This window comes from Coenobita brevimanus, chromosome 97 (genome assembly GCF_032717465.1).
Source record: "Coenobita brevimanus isolate Jiangsu-jjx chromosome 97, ASM3271746v2, whole genome shotgun sequence".
Classification (NCBI taxonomy): Eukaryota; Metazoa; Arthropoda; class Malacostraca; order Decapoda; family Coenobitidae; genus Coenobita; species Coenobita brevimanus.
This window is the reverse complement of record NC_137050.1, coordinates 5,876,171-5,898,608: the sequence shown is the minus strand read 5'-3', so window position 1 is coordinate 5,898,608 and position 22,438 is coordinate 5,876,171. Positions and strand designations below refer to the sequence as shown.

Genomic DNA, 22,438 nt, shown 5'->3' with positions numbered 1-22,438 from the left:
ATGTTAGGGGAGGGAGTGGTAATGCAAATACAAGGGAGAGGAAGAGTTGTGGGAGATGGAGCAAACCTATAACATGGGACAAGGAAGGTGGGAGGAAAGGGAGAAAATGACCAACATCATGGGAGTGAGAAGGTGATGGGAGGTGAGGGAGAAATAGACAAATAACACGGGAAATGGAAAGATGGTGGATGGAAAGGGAGAAATAGATCAATAACACGGGAGAGGGAAGGTGGGAGGAAAGGGAGAAGCAGACCAATAACACAGGAGAGAGAAGGTGATGGGAGGAGAGGGAGGAGCAGACCAATACCACGGGAGAGGTAAAGATGGTGGATGGAGAGGGAGAAGTAGACTGAGAGCACAGGAAAGGAGAGGTTGTGAGAGAATGGGGAGAAAAAAAAATTAAGGGAGGTAAAAATTGGTTGAAGAAAAAAAAAAAAAGTGATGTAAAAATTAAAGGAACAATGATTAAGGGAAGGTAAAAATTAGAGGGAGATACAAATTAAGGGGATGTAAAAATTATAGCAGGTAAAAAACTTTGGGAGATAAAAAATTAAGGGTGAGTAAGAATTAGGAGAAGGTAAAAATCAGATATGTTAAAATTAATGAGAGAAAAGCAACTAAACACAGTAATGTGAATATTCAAGTTACTGTATTTATTAAATGGGTCCAAAGGGCAAGAAATGTGCTGCCAGCCAGAGTAGCCAATAACAATGACAACAACAACAACAATAATAATAATAATAATAATAATAACACTACTATACTACTACTACTACTACCGGTAGTACTACTACTACAACTACTACTGCAACTACATTATCACTAATAATAATAATAATAATAATAATAATAATATAATTAATAATAATAACAAACTTACACGTAAACAGCAATAACTCCTTCAATGACACGTACTGTTCACATTGAAAAATCAAATAAAAATAACGCATATTTAACACAGCAATGATTGTCGAAGCTTTTCATATTTTCATTTGAATGTATTGATGTAATAATTAGCAGAGAGAGAGAAAAAATAAATTATCATTAATAAGTGAAAATTTGCAACCAGATGTTGACTTTTTATGCATAATTTAAACTGCAAGCATTTTGACTAATAATTAATATTTTTTATTCCCTCTGATTCTACCTATCTGTCTGTTTGTCTGGCCATTTATTTCTGACCTTTTTCTTCCTTCTATTTCTCAAACGTTTGTCTCTCTCTCTCTCAGGCCGGCGAGGGTGTACAGAGGATTAAGTCTTATTTAGTAACAGCTTTTGCCAAGTTCGGAGCCTTAGTGCAGGAGGGAGCCAAGTACTGCATCTTTCGCCTTACACATGTCGCCGATCAGGTGGGTTCAGTCCATATTCCTAACTACTCTACACACCTACATATATTTGACTTCCTTACACACTGGCACAGACTCTGCACACCCACATATACTCACACCTAACATATTTATCAACACCTTGATTTATCTGTCTGTGCATCTACTCACCAACCTGCCTTGTCAGATAATACTGGGTGGTCATGCAGACATGTACCTGTCAGGGAGAAGGACAGGAGTCAGTTTTGGAGTGATGATGATGATGATGATGAAAAAAATAACAATAATAATAATGATAATAATAATAATAATAATAATAATAATAATAGTAATAATAATAATAAACCTATCATCCACTTCTTTATTGACCTATCACATACACGGCATGGCTCTTGGTTCAGGTATTTAAGGCAGGAATGACCAATTGCATTATAATATGAGCATTAAATCCCAATTGCCCCTCAGATCTAATCCTTATGAGTTACATCCAGCCTGAGTGCCTTAACCCACACCACCACCAGCCATCCATTTGGTTATATGGTTACCACCCAATACTGTAAGTGATTTCCCGGGCAATAAAAAACCCTCTGGCTTGTATACTCAACAGTACACATAACTCTAATAACTACTACCAACTGTTAACTTCTAAATGCCAAATGATGTCTTTTGTAACTTATTTGGCTAACATGAGATAATCTACTGGCAACAGAGAAACCTGCTGTGGTATAACTATTAAATTACTCACACAAGATGAATAGATGTGCCAGTGATAGATGCTGTGTCTCTCATCTTTCAACAAGAACTAATAATTTGCTTTGACTGAACAACAAATTATTATAACACTATCATGATTCCATAACAATGAAAGTATGCATTTTTACTCTAGTGACAACCATTGACGCATGGCCTTCATAATTCAAACCTACTAAACATAGTCAGTAACTACCAACCTAAAGAAAATATGGTTTAAAGGTAAAGGCTTTCCATAGTTATTATCTAGACAAAAAAATAAAGAGATAGCCAGACAGGACTAACAACATCACTTACCATACACACTGCAAGGGTGGTAAAATATGATGATAATGACAAAGATAAAAGCCAGATAATTTCCTGTTCATCTAAACCATCTCTTCCCCTTCCCTAAACAGGTGCGTGGCTCTGATATACTGGACAAGCTGGAGCAGAAGATGTCAGAAGGAAATGCACAGGTGGCCGAGTTCTTCCAGATGTTAGGACAGAAGGTACGTGGACACATGAAGAGAGGGGTGACTGCATGGATGAAAACACATGTAGCTAGACACATACATACACAGACAGAGTGATGGACACACAGATGTATGGAAAAGTAGGTAGATGGACAGACAGGCATATAGATAGATAGACAGATAGACAGAGGAATAAACACAAGTGGTTAAACAGAGATACAGTGATATCCAGTAGATATATGTAGGGATGCACACATACACATATCATTACCAAGGAGAGAGAGATAACATACTGTAGACTGACAAACAAGCACAGGTAACAGATAAACAGAGAAATATATAGATAAACAAATAAGCAACAACTGTCTGCAAAAGCATATTGATAAAGACATGGCTAGATAGGTAAGCAGGCAGTTAATTAAGTATATACATAGAGAAATGGATATACACAGGTAGTCAAATACCTGGAATGATAATGATAAGTCAATTGATAAATGAGAATTATTGACTGAGAGATTGGTATATAAAACACAAGAGAGAGAGAGAGAGAGAGAGAGAGAGAGAGATTCTCTTCTCTCTTAAATTAAATATGGGTGCAGTCAGTTCATCCATGTAATTTTCTCCCCTCTTTCCCCTCACACCAACAGATTGAAGCATGGAAAGCCTCCCACCCAGTTGAAAACGTGGATGAGGGTCTGGTGACGGAGCAGGAGGGGCAGGAGGTGGACCAGCAGGGTGGGCAGGGCGTGGAGGGGGGATGGAACCCAGATCAAGCCACGGGAGAAGTGATCATACTGCAGGAAATGCCAAACTTCTTCCAGGTACACAAATTTCACACAGAGAGATGTTAAATACACAGAGATACAGCTAATTACATAAAGAGACAGCAAAAAAAAAAAATAAAGAGACAGCTAAATACATAAAGAGACAGCTAAATATGTAAAGAGACAGCTGAATATACATAAAGAGACAGCTAAATCCAGAGTGGCCAAGAAGGGAATAAGAGGAGGGAGGGAAGATGCAAAAATGAGGAAGGAGGGACTGGTGATGCTGAAGTGGGTGGGGAAGGACAAAGGTAAAGGGAAGGGAGAAGGGAAGGAGCATCGCAAACAGATATACCTGGGGTTGTATTCATTTCTTTTTAGCAGAAGTTGTGTATAAGATTGCTTGTCTATATGATTATCTTCACTCTTGCAACCACCAAACAGTTCACAAGCAAACCAAAATGAATGTTCAAATGGAAAATATGACCAAAGTAAACTATTCTTCAGGATAATTAATTGCATTCACTGCTATGGAGACTGGTTTGTTGTAAGAATTGGTTAAGATGGTTTATGAATATGGTCCTAGAACCCCATCCAGGTGTGAGAGAGGGATGAGTGGGTGGCTGGGAGAATGAACTGCTGGATAATGTATGCAATTAAATTACTTGGATGCATGTGTTTCATTAATATTTTGATATCAATAAGGAAAAATGACACAATTTACCTGAGTGCTTTTATATGTTTGCATCTTCAGGGGAGAATTTTTATTGGATGGACAGCTGAACTAATAAATGGCTGGAATGATGAATGACAAGATAATTAGACAGATTAGGTAGGAAAGTGCATGGGAAGATAATGAGAACAAGCAATCAACCCCCTAATTAGCCCACCTTAATCACATTTGTACACTTATGAGCTGTGGATCCTGCTCACCCACTACCTTTACCCCTGGCAGACAGGAAGGGGTAAGCAGGGTCTCACACTGAACAAGGACAAATTATTCACTGTTAACCACGAGTCTGTTAATGTCGTTTTTTGGAGCTTATTCTTGCAATTACCTTTTTTTTTTTTTTTTTTTTTTTTTCACAACTTAGAAGAGCACACCTAGTAGTATATGGGTTAGTGAAGGCTGTACACAATTGCTGAAGTCTGAAAAATCTCACCTTATGTGAATAAAAATTGTCTGAAAATATTAAGAAGAAAATGAAAAATACATCACTGGATATATGGAAACAAGATGGTACCAGTATTTCAATGCTCTGGTAGACTGCACAAGAAGGCTGGCAATGATATTATTACTCATGCAGTTTAGAGAAGCTGAAAATTACCAACAACAGGATTTCATTCAGTGACCTAAAACTTCCTTTAAGCCAGGAACAAGGGCAGGGGGTGACCAAATACTATGACTCAGGACTTTACTGATTTCTTGGCAGTACAATATTCTCCAGTTGGGGGAGTCTGGACTGAGGAGGCTACCCCGTGATACAATTTGTCCACCTTAACTTTGTCAAGATTTTACTCCTTTTCCATTATATTTCATGTAACCCAGTGGCAGAATAGGGCAATATTACAGTTCTATATCCTTTCCATAGTACTTCTTTATGGACTAGCATCGTATTCTAATGTTTAGCTACTGTTACAGCTCAGCATTCATGATGGAGAGATTGCAGTTTTAGGCCAAGTTAGAGTAATATGAATATATTATGCATAATTGCCCCCTTACTAAAATGCCTAATTTTCTTCGCAATAGTCTTCATTTTTTTTTTTTTCAGTTCCAGAAGTATCTCTTTTCCCAATTTACAAGGCTGGTTTAAAGCACACTAATGTCTTTGTAATGCCTGGGTTACAGTGCTTGTGATCTGTACGGTCAGTTTAAGGCATATGGATATCCTTGTAATGGTTGTGATCTGTCAACTCCTGTGTCCGTAGTCTTGTCAGGTAAGAAAGCTCCTTAGCACCTCTTCCTTAGTGACTTATTTTTGGACATGGGTGGTTAACATCCATTTACACATTATTTATGCAGAGTATGGCGAGGTTTGAAGGATATGACAAAGAATTGGACAGGAAGGTGTAATAAGCATAATGAATCACTTGGGAACAGGAGTTAGGGAGGTTCCTTAATCAGTGAGAATACCGGCCCTGGTCATCAACATCCAGGGCCCACGCAACAAGTCCTAAGCCAGCCTCTTACCCCTCCCCGGTGGTGTGGTCTGGCTGTGGGCTGTGATGAATGCCTGATTACTAGTGCAGGCTCAATGCTGCATCGTATTCAATCTGTCACCAACATTTTCTATAATCCTTGCATACATGGCGATACTAATGTGTGTGTGTGTGTGTGTGTGTGTGTGTGTGTGTGTGTGTGTGTGTGTGTGTGTCTGTGTGTGTGTGTTTTACAAGAGAAGTTAAAACAAAATAATGTGTGAAATAAACTGGTAAAAAATATGCAAAGATATAAAGCCATATTTGCTGGCATAGGAGACTTCGTACTACTGTACATCCTGCTTAACAATGGCTTCTGTATTACTGAAACCATTTTATATTCAACACAGTTTGCATTATGAAAGGATAAGCTTTAAGGTGTGAAATAAATCGGAAGGGAAGAGGTGTTACAAAATCTTCTATTCAAACGAATATACATCTCATGGTTGCATTGTAGGTGGGTTTCAATATTTCATAACATCTCTTCAGTGGCTTTGAATATTTCGTAACACCTCTTCAGTTTTTATTTATACTGCACATTACACCTCAGTATCTTGTTCAGTGTTACCAAGGCAAATTATATCGATTTAAATTGGGTTGAATTACATACAAGACATTGAAGCTTCCTGTGCCACCTACAGTGTTTATACTCTAACTTGGCCTAAAACTGCCATCTCTCCATCTTGAATGCTGAGTTGCAAAAACACACTGACATTAATATATGATGCTAGTAACGAAGAAGTGCTGTGGAAAGGACGTACAGCTGTAATATTGTATCTTACCTCTACCAACCCCTGTGAAATAACCTTTAAAAGGATGAAAAGCTGGGCCAGGGTAAGATAATAAGGGTAAAGTATAATGTTCGAGTCAGTCCTATTATTGTTATTTTTTATTATTATTATTATTATTATCAATTATCATCATTATTATTATTATTATTTACAGGAGGAGGAAGTGGTTCAGCAGCTCCACAAGTTACAGGACATTGGGGTACTCAACCAGGAGGACTTCCAGTTCTTGACTCAGCAGCAGAGTCAGCAGCAGGGTCAGTACTACCACCAGGATCAGCAGAATCAGCAAGAGAGTCAGCAGAGCCAGCAACAGAGTCAGCAGAGTCAGCAGCAGAGTCAGTAGAAACAAAGAGATCCATACAGAGGCTAAGATAAACTGACTGACTGGCTAACTGACTAACTGTTTGGTTGCTTCACTGACTGACCCACGGACTACCAAAGACGCTGACTGACTAACTAAATAGCTGACAAACTAAATGATTGAATGAATGAATGATCTAATAACTTACTGAATGACTGACTGACCAACTTACTGACAAAAATACAAACCTGATAACTGACAGAGACTAACTTCAAGACTAACTCACTGACCACTACCAAATAACTAACCTAACAGACCAACTAACTGACAGGGTGACATTGCAATCCTCTGACTCTGGGCATTTCTGTCAGCTGAGGAAAATCGTCTCATGCCAGCCTGAATAAAATACTTAAAGTTGGGCCCCGGCGAGGAAAAAGTTAGTCTGTAAGAGCATTTTAAAAAGTCAATAAAGCAGATTTATTGTATTTCCTTTCATGTATCCTTTATTCCATTCTTTAATTTTCTCCAGTCTCTCTCTCTCTCTCTCTCTTTCTTTCTCTGTCCCCTAACTCCTTCACTACGATGCCCTTTTTTCCCTACTGTTTTATTTTTGCTCCTGTCAGACGGTTTATTTCACCTGGAGGGGTTCAATACGGCCATCAATAAATCCCTTCACCAATCGGGCACTCCCTGAAGCTGAGGAAAATCGTCTGGTGGTAGAAAAGAATAAATTATGCAAAAGACGTCATCGGCTTGAAAGTATTTATCCCATTATTATTATTATTATTATTATGCCTTCCAACCATCACCAGTCTGCCACAAGCACCACCACTGCCACCACCTCCTTCTCCTCCTCCTCCTCCTCTTCCTCCTCCTCCTCCATCTCCTTCTCCTCCTCCTAAAATACGAGACAAACTTTTTTTATTGCCAAAATTTCGTCTGTTTTTCGAGTGATAAAAAGAAAGTGGAAAATAAAGAACTACGTCTCTCTCTCTCTCTCTCTCACTGCTCAATTTTTGCTCCTGAGCTGAGAGAGAGAAGAGAAAAAAAGGGAATCAGAGACGTTTAGGAGTTACTGAAGAGGAGAGAAGAAAAGAAGAGAGGAGGAGGAAAGAAAAGACAGACTGAAGAGAGAAACGAAGGTAGATAAGATAATAGAGAGGAGGAGGAGGAGGAAAGAAGAGGCGAGGAAAAAGGAAGAGACAAAGGAGGAGGGATGATGGAAAGAAGAAAAAGACAAGAAAGGAGAAAGGGCAAAGAAAAAGAGGAGGTGGTAAGTAGAAGGCAGGAAGAAAGAGGAGAAGAGAAGATGAGAAGGGGAGGAGGAGGAAAACGAGGATAGGAGGAGAGAAAAAGAGGACAGAAGGAGGAAAGAAGAGGGGAGGAGGAGAAAAGAAGAGAAAGCGGAGGAGGAAACCCAAGACATGGAGGTAGGGGAGAAAAAGATGCGATGGAAAGAAAGAGGAAAGAAGAGAAAGAGAGGAAAAAGAGTGGAGAGAACACAGGAGGGAAAAAAATAAATAATGGGGGGGATGGAGAGAAGGAAGGAAGGAAAGAAGAGGTACACAAAATAAATAATGGAAGAAGACAAAAATGGGGATGAGATAAAATGAGAAAAGTTAAACAAGAGGTCACAGAATATGGCAAAAAAAAAAGAGGGTAAGGAAAATAACTAAGTACAATAATAATAATAATAATAAACGGATAAAGATGATGATAATAATAATAAAATACTACTACTACAACTACGGTAATAATAATAATAATGAGGGAGGGAGGAAGAGCAGGAGAAGAGGGAGGAAGAGAAAGGCGAGAAGAAGAGGAATAAAACAGACAACGAAAAAAATGGAGAAGAACCAAACGGTATGAAGAAAGGCAACGAAACGAAGGCAACGGGAGAAAATTACATAAAAAAAAAAGACGAAAAAAAATTAAAACAACAAGGAATCATCAGTAAAGAAAAAGGAGAGAAAAAACAAGTAAATGAAAAAATAAGAAAACGAGAACTTATTATGCGAACTGGAGATCATGAAAGATTATAAGAAAATAAAAATAAAAAAAGGATGATGGAAGGAAAGAAAAAAAGAAACAATAGATAAAAAAAAACGTGAGAGAAAATACGAAAAATCACAGAAAACGGAACTTAAGAAAAAAAAAAAGATAATTAAAGGGTATACTACTTAGAAAAAATAAAAAAATTGTGAGAAAATGACAAGAAAATTAATACATGGATAATAATAAAGAAAAGTTAATAAGATAAAGGGTAAAAGCCAAATTAACGAGAGAGAGAGAGAGAGAGAGAGAGAGAGAGAGAGAGAGAGAGAGAGCAAGAAGATCACGTCAGCATCAATAAATAGTTCCTTGAGAATATTAAACGTGGATTATGCAAAAATAAAGTGTAGGAAAGGGAGGGAGGGAGGGAGAGAGAAAAGGGAGGGAGGGAGGGAGGAAGGGAGAGAGAAAGGGGAGGGAGGGAGGGAGGGAGGAAGGGAGGGAGAAAGAGAGAGGGGAGGGACGGAGGGGTGAGGCAGGGAGGAAAGTGAAGGAGCAAAGATGGAAGAAAAACAAAGGGAAGGATTGAGTGAGCGAAGGAGGGAGACAGGGAAGGTAGGCGGAAAGGAGGAAGAGTGAGGGGAGGAGGCAGAGAGTGAGGGAGGGAAGAAAGATGAAGAGAGTGAGGGAGGGATGGAGGATGAAGGGAGTGAGGGATAGGAGAAGAGAGTGAGGGAGAGGAGGAGGAGGAGGAGGATGGGAGTGAGGGAGGAAAGGAGAAGGAAGGAAATGAGAGAGAAAAGGAGGAGGGAATGAGAGAGGGAAATAGAAGGATGGAAGAGAGGGAGGGAAGGAAGATTACGAAGGAGGAATAAAGGGGGAGAGGGAGGGAGGGAAGATTAGGAAGGAAATAAAGGAGGGAGGGAATGAGTGCAGAAGGGAGGGAAGGCGTGAGGGAGGGAAACAAGAAGAAGGGAGTGAGGGAGGGAAAGAGACTTAGGAAGGAGGAATAAAGGTAGGGAGGGAGGGAAGAGGTGAGGGAGGGAAGTGCAGGAAGGAGGAAGGGAGGGGACAGTGTGCGGGGAGGGGGGGGGGAGTAAGTGTGGGGGGGAAGGGGGAGACTGATAAACAAGGGCAGGGAGAGAGTGCAAATGTACTAAGCATAAACCACCTAAGCGATGGTGATAGGGTTGCTGCATGCGTCTCTCAGTTACTTTATACCCACCAACGCCACCACAACTACCAACACTGCAACTACCACCAACAGCGAGCCTACCAACATCACAACCATCAAAACTACCACAACTATCAACACTACAACGAGCCTACCACCATTACTACCATTAAAACTACCAACACTACCACAACTACCAACACTGCAACCACCAACAACGAGCCTACCAATATTACAACCAACCACCAAAAACTGCCTTACCAACATTACAACCACCACCAACTATCAATATTGCAACCACAACTACCACCAACCAATAACATCATAATCCCCTCTACCACAACCAACACCACCACCACACCACCACAACCACCTTAGCCACAACAAACCAGAAACTTTAACCACAACCAATCACAACTACCACCACTACACTACATCCATCACCACCACCACCACCCCTACCACCACAGCGATCTCCACCACCACCACCGAGGATGTGGACCCCAGCTGTTGCCATCTGCCTGGTGGTGTGGGGCCATCTGGGTGTGCCTGGTGATGCCCGCTCAGCACCCCAACCCCCACCCCCTGCCAGCGTGGTGGTGGCTGAGGAAAGCGGCCCCCACCTCCAAGAGAACAGGTAACTATGTCAAAGGAGGTCACTGCAATGCCAAGCTTGACCTTTGACCCTTACTGACCTCTGACCCTGCCTGACCTTTGACCCTGCCTGACCTTGACCCTGCCTGACCTTGACCCTACCTGACCATGACCCTGCCTGACTTGACCCTGATTGACCCCTACCTCTGACCGACCCACACCTCCACAACGACAACAGGTAACTATATTACGAGAGGTCACTGCAACGCCAAGCTTGACATTTGACCCTGGCTGACCTTGACCTCTGACCGATCTACACTAAAATCGAGTCAAATCTCATCTCCACTCACAATGTACGTTTGGCGGCATATGAACATGGGACAGTGTCAATGAGTAGCAGAGATCGAGCATTTGGTACACATGACAACCTTGGCAGAATCACCTGTTTGTTGGTGGTAGTGACATGAGTGAACGGAGGTGTCTAATTACAGCTGAAGTGACGAAGAAACCGTGATGCATAAACGTTGGAAATTGTAGCCAGACCTCCACTTCACACACATACACACACACACACACACACACACACACACACACACACACACACACACACACACACACACACTGTCCAAGGTGTATGTGTGGTCAGCTGTACATGCCAAGTTATCTTTTATGAGATATTGCCGCGCCCTGAACATTGACCTTGACCCATGACCTTTATCTCGAGTTAATCTCCATGAAAACTGAAATAAAATCCTTCCCAGACCCAATTACAAAATATCTGCCAATTTTAAACCCAATCAGATAAGGAATTCACGCACAATTTCGGAAACAGATACATACAGATGCAGCAAAATAGTATTCATATATTATGTTAACGTAGATACACAGAAGCGAACTCTGCCACAAATCCTACCCTCCTGACGTCACTAACAAAGGATCGTGTTCTAGTTCCATAAGGAGTCATCGTAACGCCTCTCTCTCGTTGATTTATTCTGCCTATTACACCTTGATCCCCTCCAGTCTTATGACGTAATTTTGTTTTGTAAACTGCTACCCACTGTCGTATTTGTAGACTTTCTTGAGCTCGTGTTTGAGATTGTTTGCTTACGTTTTCATTTTCACTCACACAGGTACCAAACACTTCACAAACTACAGTAAATTCCAATGTTTTCAATTCGACTACGTGTTGTTCAAGATGTGGGAGCATCTCTAGCAGCGGCCCTGTCCATCTGCCACACACTAATATTTTCCGGAAACACGGCGCTTCACTCCCGTAGACTTAAACATTCTCCGGAAACATGGTGCTTCACTCCCGTAGACTTCAGCGACTTTTAGCGATGCCCCTATTTAATATTTTTGTACCTACTGTATTTTTTTGTTTATTGTTGCTGCTCCTGTATATTCAGAGAGTCAAAGTGAAGTTTAAAGTGAATAATACAAGTAAATAAATCGAATTCTGATAATATTTTAATTTTATAGAGACTTCTTAATGCTGAGAACTGGTAGAGATGTTTAACGAATACGAATCTAAAGCCTCCCTCCCTGGACCACTTGACCACCAGGCTTCTATACAGTATGCAGTGGTATCTAATGTCTCTCTCTCTCTCTCTCTCTCTCTCAGCGCTCCAGCAGAAGGGGCACCCCAGGAGGCCGCCCCACTCTACCTCCTGCCCGGCTCCCCCTACGATTATGACTACCAGTATGGGCATCCCGACTACCACTACGACACGCCCGAGGGAAGGTGGGCGATAGATAGACAGATAGATAGATCGATAGATAGATGAATACAAACATAAATAGTTAGAAGGGCATGTATATAGACAGATACTGTAGATATATAGATGGGGGGAGAGAAAGAGAGAGAGAGAGAGAGAGAGAGAGAGAGAGAGAGAGAGTTATGAAGTTTTGTCTAAGTGAGCTATAACATGAAAAAAAAAAGTTAATAAAGATAATTATTTAATCCCTTTATCACCACTCTCTCTCTCAGCGTAAAAAATCTAAGGAAAAAACTCGCCATGAGTCAGAGTGAATAAATATGGAGAGTGGTTTGCAAAGTAAGTGAATGGGGGGGGAGGGGAGAGGAAGAGGGAGAGTAGGAGGAGGAGGAGAGAGGATGGAAGAAAGGGAGGGGTGAAGGTAGTGAGGATGAGGGAAGGTAGGAAGAGGGGATACAAGAGAGGAAGGGGAAATGGAGGGGTGGAGGGAAGGAGAATGAGGGAGGATAGGAAAAGGGCATGGAAGAGAGGGAGGGGAAGGCGGAAAGACGAGGGGGGAGAAAGAGGGAGAGAGCGAGGTGGGGAGGGGGAAGAGGGAAAGAGGGGAGGAGGAAAAATGAGTGAAGAGGGAGAGAGAGGAGGAAGGAGTGGAAGAAAGGGATACGGTGGGAGAGAGGGGGAAGAAAGAGAGAAAAGGAGAGAGGACTACGGAGGGAGAGGGAGAGGGATGGTGAAGAGAGAGGGTGAGAAATGGTGCGTGCCTGGAGTCGTTGGCAGGGTTAGTGCACGTGGTGTTGTTTATGTTGGGAAAATTATGAGACATTTATATAAAGGCCGCGCAAATGAGGTTTCTCCTTTGTATAAACGCGTGTGTATGTATGTATTCAGGTGTGTATATATGTACGTAGGTATGTATGTTGTGTATATGGATGTATGTAGTGTATGTATGTATGTATGTATATATGTAAGTGTGTAGGCATGTATTTGTGTTTATGTATGTATGACCAATGTGTATGTATATATGTATGTATGAATTGGAGTACCTGGCATACACACGCCTGGCATAATGTCTGTGCTTTATGGCTTCTGAAGGGCAAAGGATCTATACAGGGCCGAGGGAGACTATTTCTACGTCACTGGGGAAGTAAGCCACCGTCACCTGATGCTACACAGACAGGTACAGGTGTGGGAGTTATTGCAATGTACAGTCGGCAACGAAAGTCCTGTCTCCTCGCCTGCTTGTCTCTCCGTGAACTTTGAAAATCGGCGTGGTAAACCCGTAGACTGACACTGATGAATTTATTTGGCGACAGATCAGAGGCATGAGTTGCGGATTCACCAAATTAGTTTCCAATGCCCGTGCAGAGAGATGCAGGGGTGGCAACGAGACTTTTGATGGCGACTGTACAATAAAGAAACTGTTGGGAATGCCTGAGAAAGATTTACTGATAATTATACTTTATTTTATGTACACAAATTAAGTCCACTGGTTGACGTGACTTTGGCGCTTGCTACAACACACACGCACAATTCTGAGGGCGTCTGTACTCATGTTATCTACACACACACACACACACACACAGAAATGATAATAAATAAAACACATGCATACACAGGCCTGCTGTCGACGATGCACCACGCTCATCAGAGGAGGAGGAAGAAGAGGAGGAGCGAGAGGGTGAAGATGTGGAAGAGGAGGAGGAGGAAGAAGAGAACCAAGTGACCCAAAGCGTGGAGGAGGTAGAAGAGGAGGAGCCAGAGAGTGGAGAGGTGGAAGACGACCCAGAGGAGGTGGAAGAGGAGGGAGAGGATGTGCGAGGGAGCGTGGAGGAGGTGGAGGGGGGGCAGGTGGAGGAGGAGAAAGGACACTCGTACTCCACCTCCAACAGGATCTTCTCGTGGTTGGAGTCTACGTGGAGCCAGGTCATTCAATTTTCCACTCACTTTTAAATAATCTATCTATTTTCTTATCTATTTCTCTCCATTAATATTCCTAGGCGTGCTGGACAGGGACGCCTTCATGTGGTGGCACTGATATAGCTAGGCGGCTCCACTGCCTGGGTATACAAACGTCCCTCACTAAGTTCCACATGCCCCGAAAGGAGGATGGTGGACAGCAGGAGGAGGGCACCTGAAGCCTGTGGTCCACTGGGTTCATGCTCAGAGGAGCCTGGGGTTACTACTACTACAATTACTACTACAATTACTACTACTACTACTACTACTACTACTGCTATTATTATTATTATTATTATTATTATTATTATTACAACAACTACTACTATATACTTATTGTCCTAATCATGTGGGAGTCAATTTATTTTTATTTTTTTTTCTATCGTCATCCAAAGACCCAAGATTCCCACAAATATTTTTTTCAGTCCCCAGTCTTAGTGTGTGTGTGTGTGTGTGTGTGTGTGTGTGTGTGTGTGTGTGTGTAAACGCCCCATGTAGGTACTTAACCACTTTCGAAAAGCTATGTAAAAAAAAAATGGCGTTTCCCAAAAATAAATCTATACTCCGCCACACCACGGTTAAATTGCTTCCATGTTTTTTTCACTTTAACATTTATTGCAGTCTACCCCAGCCTTAATTAAGTTTGCAATTCAAATTCTTGGCCACCTCAAAAAAGAAAGAAAGAAAAAAAAAAGAGGAGGCTACAAGAGGGTTCATATTTGGCTGTGAGGAAAAAGAAATATATATACCCGAAAAAATACAACAACAAAAAAATCATAATACAGTTTCATGTTTCCATAGATGAAAAAAAAAATACAGTAGTAAAAATAGTAACTGTAAAAAGTATACGAACAGTCGTGGGCAAAAATATCGCTCCAATTTTTAGCTGAATAATTGTGAAACTTTTGCGGCATAATCTGAAAACTTGATTGGACGCCGGTGTTCGCATCCCTGGGTTTCCAAAATTAATGTTCACTGTGTCTTTATTTATCGTTCTGGTGTGAATTGATGTCTGTGAATGTAAAGTCAATGGTTTAAAATTAATGGTTATGTGTAGACAAAGAAAAAAAAAAAAAAAAGACTGTAGGTCAGCAAAATCATCATCATCATCGTCATCATCACAACTGCTATCGCCATCACCATCACCACCACCACCTCTACTGCTACCATCATCATCACCACCGACACCATCATTATCATCACCACGACTACTGCTATCATCATCATCACCACCACCACCACCACTGTCATCACTGTCACCATCACCACAACTACTGCTATCATCATCATCATCATCATCATCACCACTATCATCATCATCATCATCATCACCCTATCCCACTAACGAGACGAGGTAAGGTGAGAGAGAGACGAAGACAAAGAAACCACACACACACACACACACACACACACACACACACACACACACACACACACACACACACACACACACACACACACACACACACACACACACACACACACACACACACACACACACACACACACACACACACACACACACACACACACACACACACACACACACACACACACACACACACACACACACACACACACACACACACACACACACACACACACACACACACACACACACACACACACACACACACACACACACACACACACACACACACACACACACACACACACACACACACACACACACACACACACACACACACACACACACACACACACACACACACACACACACACACACACACACACACACACACACACACACACACACACACACACACACACACACACACACACACACACACACACACACACACACACACACACACACACACACACACACACACACACACACACACACACACACACACACACACACACACACACACACACACACACACACACACACACACACACACACACACACATCTAGTGAAATGAGCCACGCAGTCGTTTCCACACACCATTTCTGATTCGTTTAGCGTAGCATTAAAAGCGGGTTTGAGGATTTGCGTAACACCTCTTCCTGTCCGACTTATTCTACACATCATATCTCATCCCGACTTGTTTATATATAACAGACAAAAATAAATCGCTAAGGAAGGGGTGTCACGAAGCTATCTGTGCCACCGTCTATTCCTCAGATGGTGGATGGAGTGGAGGGTCTGGTGGCTGGGGTGGAGGAGATGAGGAAGGGCCTGGTGGAGGTGGTGGAGAGGATGGGCAAGCAGGTGGAGCGAGGGGCGGAGTACGTGATGAACAGACTACAGGACACGGCTAACTACGTGGATGTGAGTGGAGAGAGGAGGGAAGGAGAGGGAAGGGCATCGAGGACGGGAGTAGTAACAGGACTAAAGAGAGGAAGGAAAAACAGAAGGGAAAGAGAGAGGGCTTAATGCACTGAGTCTGAGGCATAGATGTTGTATTACGTATATACAGTACGAGTGTATGTATGTGTGCATGATACGTATAACAGGAGAGAGAGAGGGGGTGGGGGAGGAAGAAACCCACGTGTGACTTGTAACAGTGACTTAGTATGACGTTTTACAGAGCAAATCACGTGAGGTGCTGCATGTACTGGAGGAGGCGGTGAGGCGGGGTGACCAGAGGGTTGTGGACCTACTCAGGCTGATCGGAAAGAAGGTAACGCATCGTGGTCCAAGTAGGGCAGACACTGTTGTTTTACCATCACAGTTTGCATCCTCACAGGCAATACAGTACATAAAATCAGTAAGTATAGATCTTCCAGTGGGCTGTAGGATGAGTAACGGGGCCACACATGAGGGTTGAAATTGGGCCGAAATTGTTACAGTACTCTCACAATAACGTAATTGGCAGAGGATCCAAGTAGGGCAGAAACTGTTACTACATCGTCATATTAAACACAATTTTACTATCAGAGTGTAGTTCTTCCACCGTGACAAAGGCTGTATAAGGATGCAGTGTTTTATTATGTCGTGTATTATGTTGCAATGTGCGGATATATTTATAGAGGGCATCACTGTCAGCAATTGTGCCATACATGAAGGGGGTCCAAGTCGGGCTTAAACTGCTGGAATAGTGGACGAAGCAAGCAGGAGGCAGGGACAGTGCTTTTGATGGCGACTGTACCTGTATGTAATATTTCTTCCCTTTCAAACGCACAGGTGGACAAACGTGGACGGAGCGAACAGGTCGCAGGGACAGTACTTTTGACGGCGACTGTATCTTTATGTAATCTTTCTTCCCCTCATTCTGTACAGGTGGAGGAGTGGACGGAGCAGGTGCAGGACAGGGTGCAGGAGGCCGAGGAGCAGCCGTCTGTGTCGGGCAGCTGGTTCGAGTACTGGACCAGGTGGCACAGCGAAGAGGAGCAGCAGGACGACATGCCGGACTTCTTTGAGGTGAGACCAGAAACTTTAAATTCAAGGTGGAGAGACGGCAATTCTGGGCCAAGTCAGAGTAAAAGGAGTACAGTTATATTATTATCAAGAAAGTATTTACAGTGGCAAGTGGTGGGTCATTTTGTGCAAGGTGCTATAAGGAGCCTTGAGAGCAGGATAGGTCGTGTTAGGAACGATATAAAAAGTCGCCACAGAAATTAATTAGTATCAGGAATCAAAGCCTCGCCACACTGGGCCTGGAGCTAGACATATTTCGACTTTAAGTGTCTGATTATGAAGGTCGGGGTAAAAGCTGGGAGAAAATCAGGCTGTCTCACTGAAGTACACTGAGGGTCTGCCGTTTTTCGTATTCTCGTCTGGTAAGGAGGCTCCCAAGCACCTTTTCCTTAGCTATTTATTTTATGATATGGTTGGTTAATATCCTTTCGTATGTTATATATCCAAAGTGTGTCGATACTGGAAGGATTTATGCAACAAAGAAGAGGAGAGCAAGATGTAACAAACAAATCACTTAGGAAAAGGTGTTACGGAGCTTCCAACGAGAATATGGGGAAGTGAAAATGACGGAAATGAAAGGCTTAGAATATAAAAATTAGGAAACGAGTTATTTTTCACATTTTTAACCCAGCCAAAACTGTCACATAATTTATCATATTATTTTCATGAATTAAAAAAATGGAAAAAAAAATCACCATTAATTTTCCGGGTACGAATAATCACTACAATTCTTCATTCTGTCTCGCTAGTATACCTCATTCTGTCTCGCTAGTATACCTTATTCTGTCTCGCTCGTATACTTCATTGTGTCTCGCTAGTATACCTCATTCTGCCTCGCTAGTATACTTCATTCCGGCTACCGTCACTGGCTTTAACTAGGCTTCGGTTTCGTCACAGACACTAAGGGCGTTACGTCTCTCTCTCTCTCTCTCTCTCTCTCTCTCACACACACACACACACACACACACACACACACACACACACACACTGAAGGGGATACCACTTAAAACAGGGTGGGACAAACCACTTGAGAAGCCTTGAGACAGGAGTGCGGGGGGAGAAAGTGGTTGACAGAGGGATAAGTGTATTTTGGTTACACTTTTCTAGGATCAACTCCGGGATTAGGTCGCTGGCATTACAGGAACGAAGGTCTTTTCAGAGGGAGAGTGACAGCCAGAATTAACCTTTGTCTAATGCTGGCCAAGTATGTATAAGGAAAAGGTGTGTAGATGGTGAGTTATGCATGTGAAAGTGGAAGTGTTGTACTGGCTGTGTGTGTGTGTGTGTGTGTGTGTGTGTGTGTGTGTGTGTGTGTGTGTGTGTGTGTGTGTGTGTGTGAGAGAGAGAGAGAGAGAGAGAGAGAGAGAGAGAGAGAGAGAGAGAGAGAGAGAGAGAGAGAGAGAAATGCGATAAGCACGGAATCACCATTACCTCTGGCGATGAGGGAGATAGACACACACACACACACACACACACACACACACACACACACACACACACACTCTCTCTCTCTCTACTTTCCCACACCCTCGTCATCAATCACAGTCTTTCATTCACTGTCCCTTGCATCAATTCTCTCTCTTCATCCGTTTCTCCTTCCTCAGCACTCTCTTACACTCTCTTTACACTCTCTTTCACTCTCTTTACACTCTCTTTCACTCTCTTTACACTCTCTTTCACTCTCTTTACTCTCTCTCTCACTCTCTTTTCACTCTCTCTCACTCTTTTTACCACTATTTCTCCCTCTACGTTTCTCTCTCTCGCCTTCCCATATATCTTCTCCCTTTCTCATATTTCTTCGTTCGTTGCTTTGTTTATATCGTGTCTATTCTTATTTATATTCTTTTTCGAGTGGTTTTATAATTTTTCTTTCCTTCCTTTTTCCTTCTTTCCTCCTCTTGCCCCTCCTTCTACCTTTCTCACCCCCCCCCCTCTCTCTCTCTGTTGCTCTTTGTTTACGTATGCACTCCTCTCTTTTCCGCCTCTACTTCCCCTCCCCTCTCCTTCCCCCTCACCCTACCCTCTCCCCTCCCTTTCCCCCCCCTCTCCCTTCTTTCTCCTATTCTTCGTCTCTTCTTTCCCTCTTCTAGTTCCCCTTCCCTCTCCCCTCCCTTTCCCCAATCCCCTTCCCCTCCCCACTCTCGTCTCCTTTTCTCCCCACCTCCCTTCCTCTCCCCCTTTCCCCTCCTCCTCCCCCTTTCCCCTCCCTCTCACCTCTCTCCCTTCCCTCTCATCCTTCCCTCTCTCTCCCTTCAGGACCAGGAGGTGAGAGAGAAACTGGAGGATTTGGTGCAGGGAGGAGTGCTGAGTAGAGCCGACCTGGCGGGGGTGGGTATGCTGTAGAGGAGAGGAGAGAAGAGGAGAGATGTGATGAGAACAGAGGAGGTAAGAAGTGAAGTGAAGGGAAGGGAAGGGAAGGGAAGGGAAGAGGAGAGGAGAGGAGAGAAGAGATGAAGATGAGAGGAGATATCTGACAAGAGGGAGAAGAGAAGTGAAGAATATGAAAGGAGAGATCTGAAGAGAAGGAGACGAGAGAGGAGAAGAAGATGAGAGGAGATATCAGAGGAGATGGAGAGGAGAGACCTGAAAAGAAGAGAACTGAAGAGAACAGAAGGGACGAGAATATGAGAGAAGAGAGGAGAGGAGAAGAGAGAAGGAAAAGAGGGAAGGATAGTCTGGGAAAGGAAGAGGTGAGAAATGAAAATAGGAGAGACCAGAGGACCTGTTGGAGAGAAACAAGAGAGAAGAAGAGAAAAAGGAAGAGGAAGAGGGAGAAGAGAAAAAGGAAGAGGAGGAGGAAGAAGAGAAAAAGGAAAAGGAAGAGGGAGAAGAGAAGAGAAAGTGGAGGGAAGACAAGACAAGAAAGACACGAGCAGAGGAAGAGGAAGAGGAAGAAGAGGATACAAGAGAGCAGAGTAGTGGCCAGCGAGAGGATGATGTGAAGAGAAAAAGAATAAGAAAAGAAAAAGAAAAACGAGAGGATGATGTGAGAGGAAAAGAAAAAGAATAAAAAAAGAAAAAAGAATCAGAGGCTACCAAGACAAGGAGGATCTCTCTCTCTATCCCTCAAGACACAGACATAAGACACAAATGGCAGTACTCTCTCCTTAACACCTGCTATCGGGCGACTTATCATATTCCTTCATTCTTGCAGCCACCACCAGACGATTTTTTTCACCCTGACCTTTTTGTTGTGGGGGGGGTGGAGAAGGGGGCAGAAAAAGCCAATGTCTAACTCCCCTTATCTGGCCTTTGGTTTCTTCTTTCCCTTCTTGCATTAAATCTGAAAACCCCCTGCAAAGCTGAATAAAATCGTCTATAGTAAAAACGAACTGGCCTGGTCGCAGTAAAAATAAAGTGAATAAATAAATAAATAAATGAATAAATAAAATAAAATAATAAATGAAATAATCTAGTGAAAGCAAGAATATAATTATCGAAAAAAAAAAATCGCCTGGTAGTATAAAAGCATATAATAATGAAGGCACACTCGTACTGAAAGGGTTAATGGAGAGAGAGAGAGAGAGAGAAAGAGTCCCGTAGCAGCAAAAATAAACAAAACATGAAAGAGAATATCTGCACATAAACACATGACATATCCCAAAGTCTGATTCTTGTACAGTTACCCCATACAACCTACATTAAAGATTCGTTTTCTATCATAATATGTATAACAGACTAGACGGCACGTTCGATGTACACCAAACTCACCACGCACCATAAGCGCATTTAAGCCCAACAGAAGAGGTGCCCTTGTTATTATTATTATTATTATTATTATTATTTTGTCTGGTGGTTCTGTGTTCGTCTTTTGGTGGTTCTGCACTCGTCTTTTTACACTCTTTGAGCTAGAAAATATTTTTAAAGGCCTAGATAGGAAGACCCGAGAAAGACTGCATCTTTGGTCACGTATTGCCCAATAAATAACTCTCAGGTCGGTGAGGTCAGAAATGAAGTAAGGGCGCGGTAAGGAGCGCTGGCAGGAACGAGAACAATAACATTAAGAAGAACGGAGAAAAGAAGGACATTTTTTGCCTTAGAAGATCTTAAGAAAAAAATGAAAAGACATCTAGGAAAAAGTGATTCATTTCTCAAGCATGGAACAGACATCGTTTCTGAAGGTGATATGGATTGTAATGAATGTTTTTTTAGAAGTATGTAAATATATAAAAAAAAGGATAATTCAAATCAAAAACTACATAAAATAATATATACATAACAGGTGCACAAATTATAAAACAGTAATAAAACGCAAAATAAAAATAAATACAGAAATACATAATACTAAATAACACTTTATCTTGTGCTATGTAAGTTAGTACAAAAATATGTATATCATCTGCCTGTACTAAAAATAAAGACTATAACAGAGTATTTGTGGTTTCATTGCTATAGCCTCCTTTCTCATACCATGCAGGCAGCCATCATCATCATCATCATCATCATCATTATATACTGCTACTACTACTGCTACAACTACTACTGCTGCTGCTGCTGCTGCTATTATTATTATTATTATTATTATTATTATTATCATCATCATTATTATTATCATTATTAAATGCTTTGTTTCTACCCTTGTGTGTGTCTGTCTGTTTGTCTGTCTGTCTGTCTCTCTCATCTCCTCCATCATCTATCCAGAGGTACGGATGGGTGAGGAGAGAGCAACAGGCAGCCTTTTGATCTGGCGTAAACTGGGATCAGGGAAATACCGTCGTTAGGGCGGAAAAACGGACAGTCCGCCTAAAAGCAGAGAGAGAGAGAGAGAGAGAGAGAGAGAGAGAGAGCGAGAGGCGTTTACCGGTTGCTATGGAGGCAGGTGACGCAATCTTACCGAGCTATTGAGAGGCTATGTGTGTGTGTGTGTGTGTGTGTGTGTGTGTGTGTGTGTGTGTGTGTGTGTGTGTGTGTGTGTGTGTGTGTGTGTACCCATCTATTTACCAATCTATCACACACACACACACACACACACACACACACACACACACACACACACACACACGCACACACACACACTCTCTCTCTCTCTCTCTCTC

General features: G+C 42.3%; 2 protein-coding genes across 3 annotated transcripts in view; both read left to right on the top strand.

The window, feature by feature from the left end:
• The window catches only part of LOC145413626 (uncharacterized), a 31,702-nt gene extending 24,493 nt beyond the window's left edge, over nucleotides 1–7,209 (top strand). For both annotated transcript variants that reach the window (XM_080283287.1, XM_080283284.1), the window contains exons 12-15: nucleotides 1,230–1,349; nucleotides 2,474–2,566; nucleotides 3,178–3,351; nucleotides 6,439–7,209. In XM_080283287.1, coding sequence (XP_080139413.1) covers nucleotides 1,230–1,349; nucleotides 2,474–2,566; nucleotides 3,178–3,351; nucleotides 6,439–6,627 — 576 coding nt within the window. In that variant the 3' untranslated portion in view covers nucleotides 6,628–7,209. The remainder of the gene's footprint in view (nucleotides 1–1,229; nucleotides 1,350–2,473; nucleotides 2,567–3,177; nucleotides 3,352–6,438) is intronic.
• Nucleotides 7,210–10,245: 3,036 nt separating this feature from the next.
• Nucleotides 10,246–20,705, top strand: LOC145413712 (uncharacterized). The gene is made up of 7 exons (XM_080283369.1): nucleotides 10,246–10,388; nucleotides 11,967–12,086; nucleotides 13,677–13,983; nucleotides 16,167–16,313; nucleotides 16,573–16,665; nucleotides 17,265–17,405; nucleotides 19,659–20,705. The coding sequence occupies exons 1-7, from the start codon at nucleotides 10,246–10,248 to the stop codon at nucleotides 19,743–19,745; spliced, it is 1,038 nt and encodes a 345-aa protein (XP_080139495.1). The 3' UTR covers nucleotides 19,746–20,705.
• Nucleotides 20,706–22,438: the final 1,733 nt, after the last annotated feature.

Coding starts and splice junctions, on each gene's coding strand:
- LOC145413712 (XM_080283369.1), top strand. CDS start 10,246: ATGTGGACCCCAGCTGTTGCCATCTGCCTGGTGGTGTGGGGCCATCTG. Junction 10,389..11,966: donor CCCCACCTCCAAGAGAACAG/GTAACTATGTCA, acceptor TCTCTCTCTCAG/CGCTCCAGCAGAAGGGGCAC. Junction 17,406..19,658: donor ACATGCCGGACTTCTTTGAG/GTGAGACCAGAA, acceptor CTCTCCCTTCAG/GACCAGGAGGTGAGAGAGAA.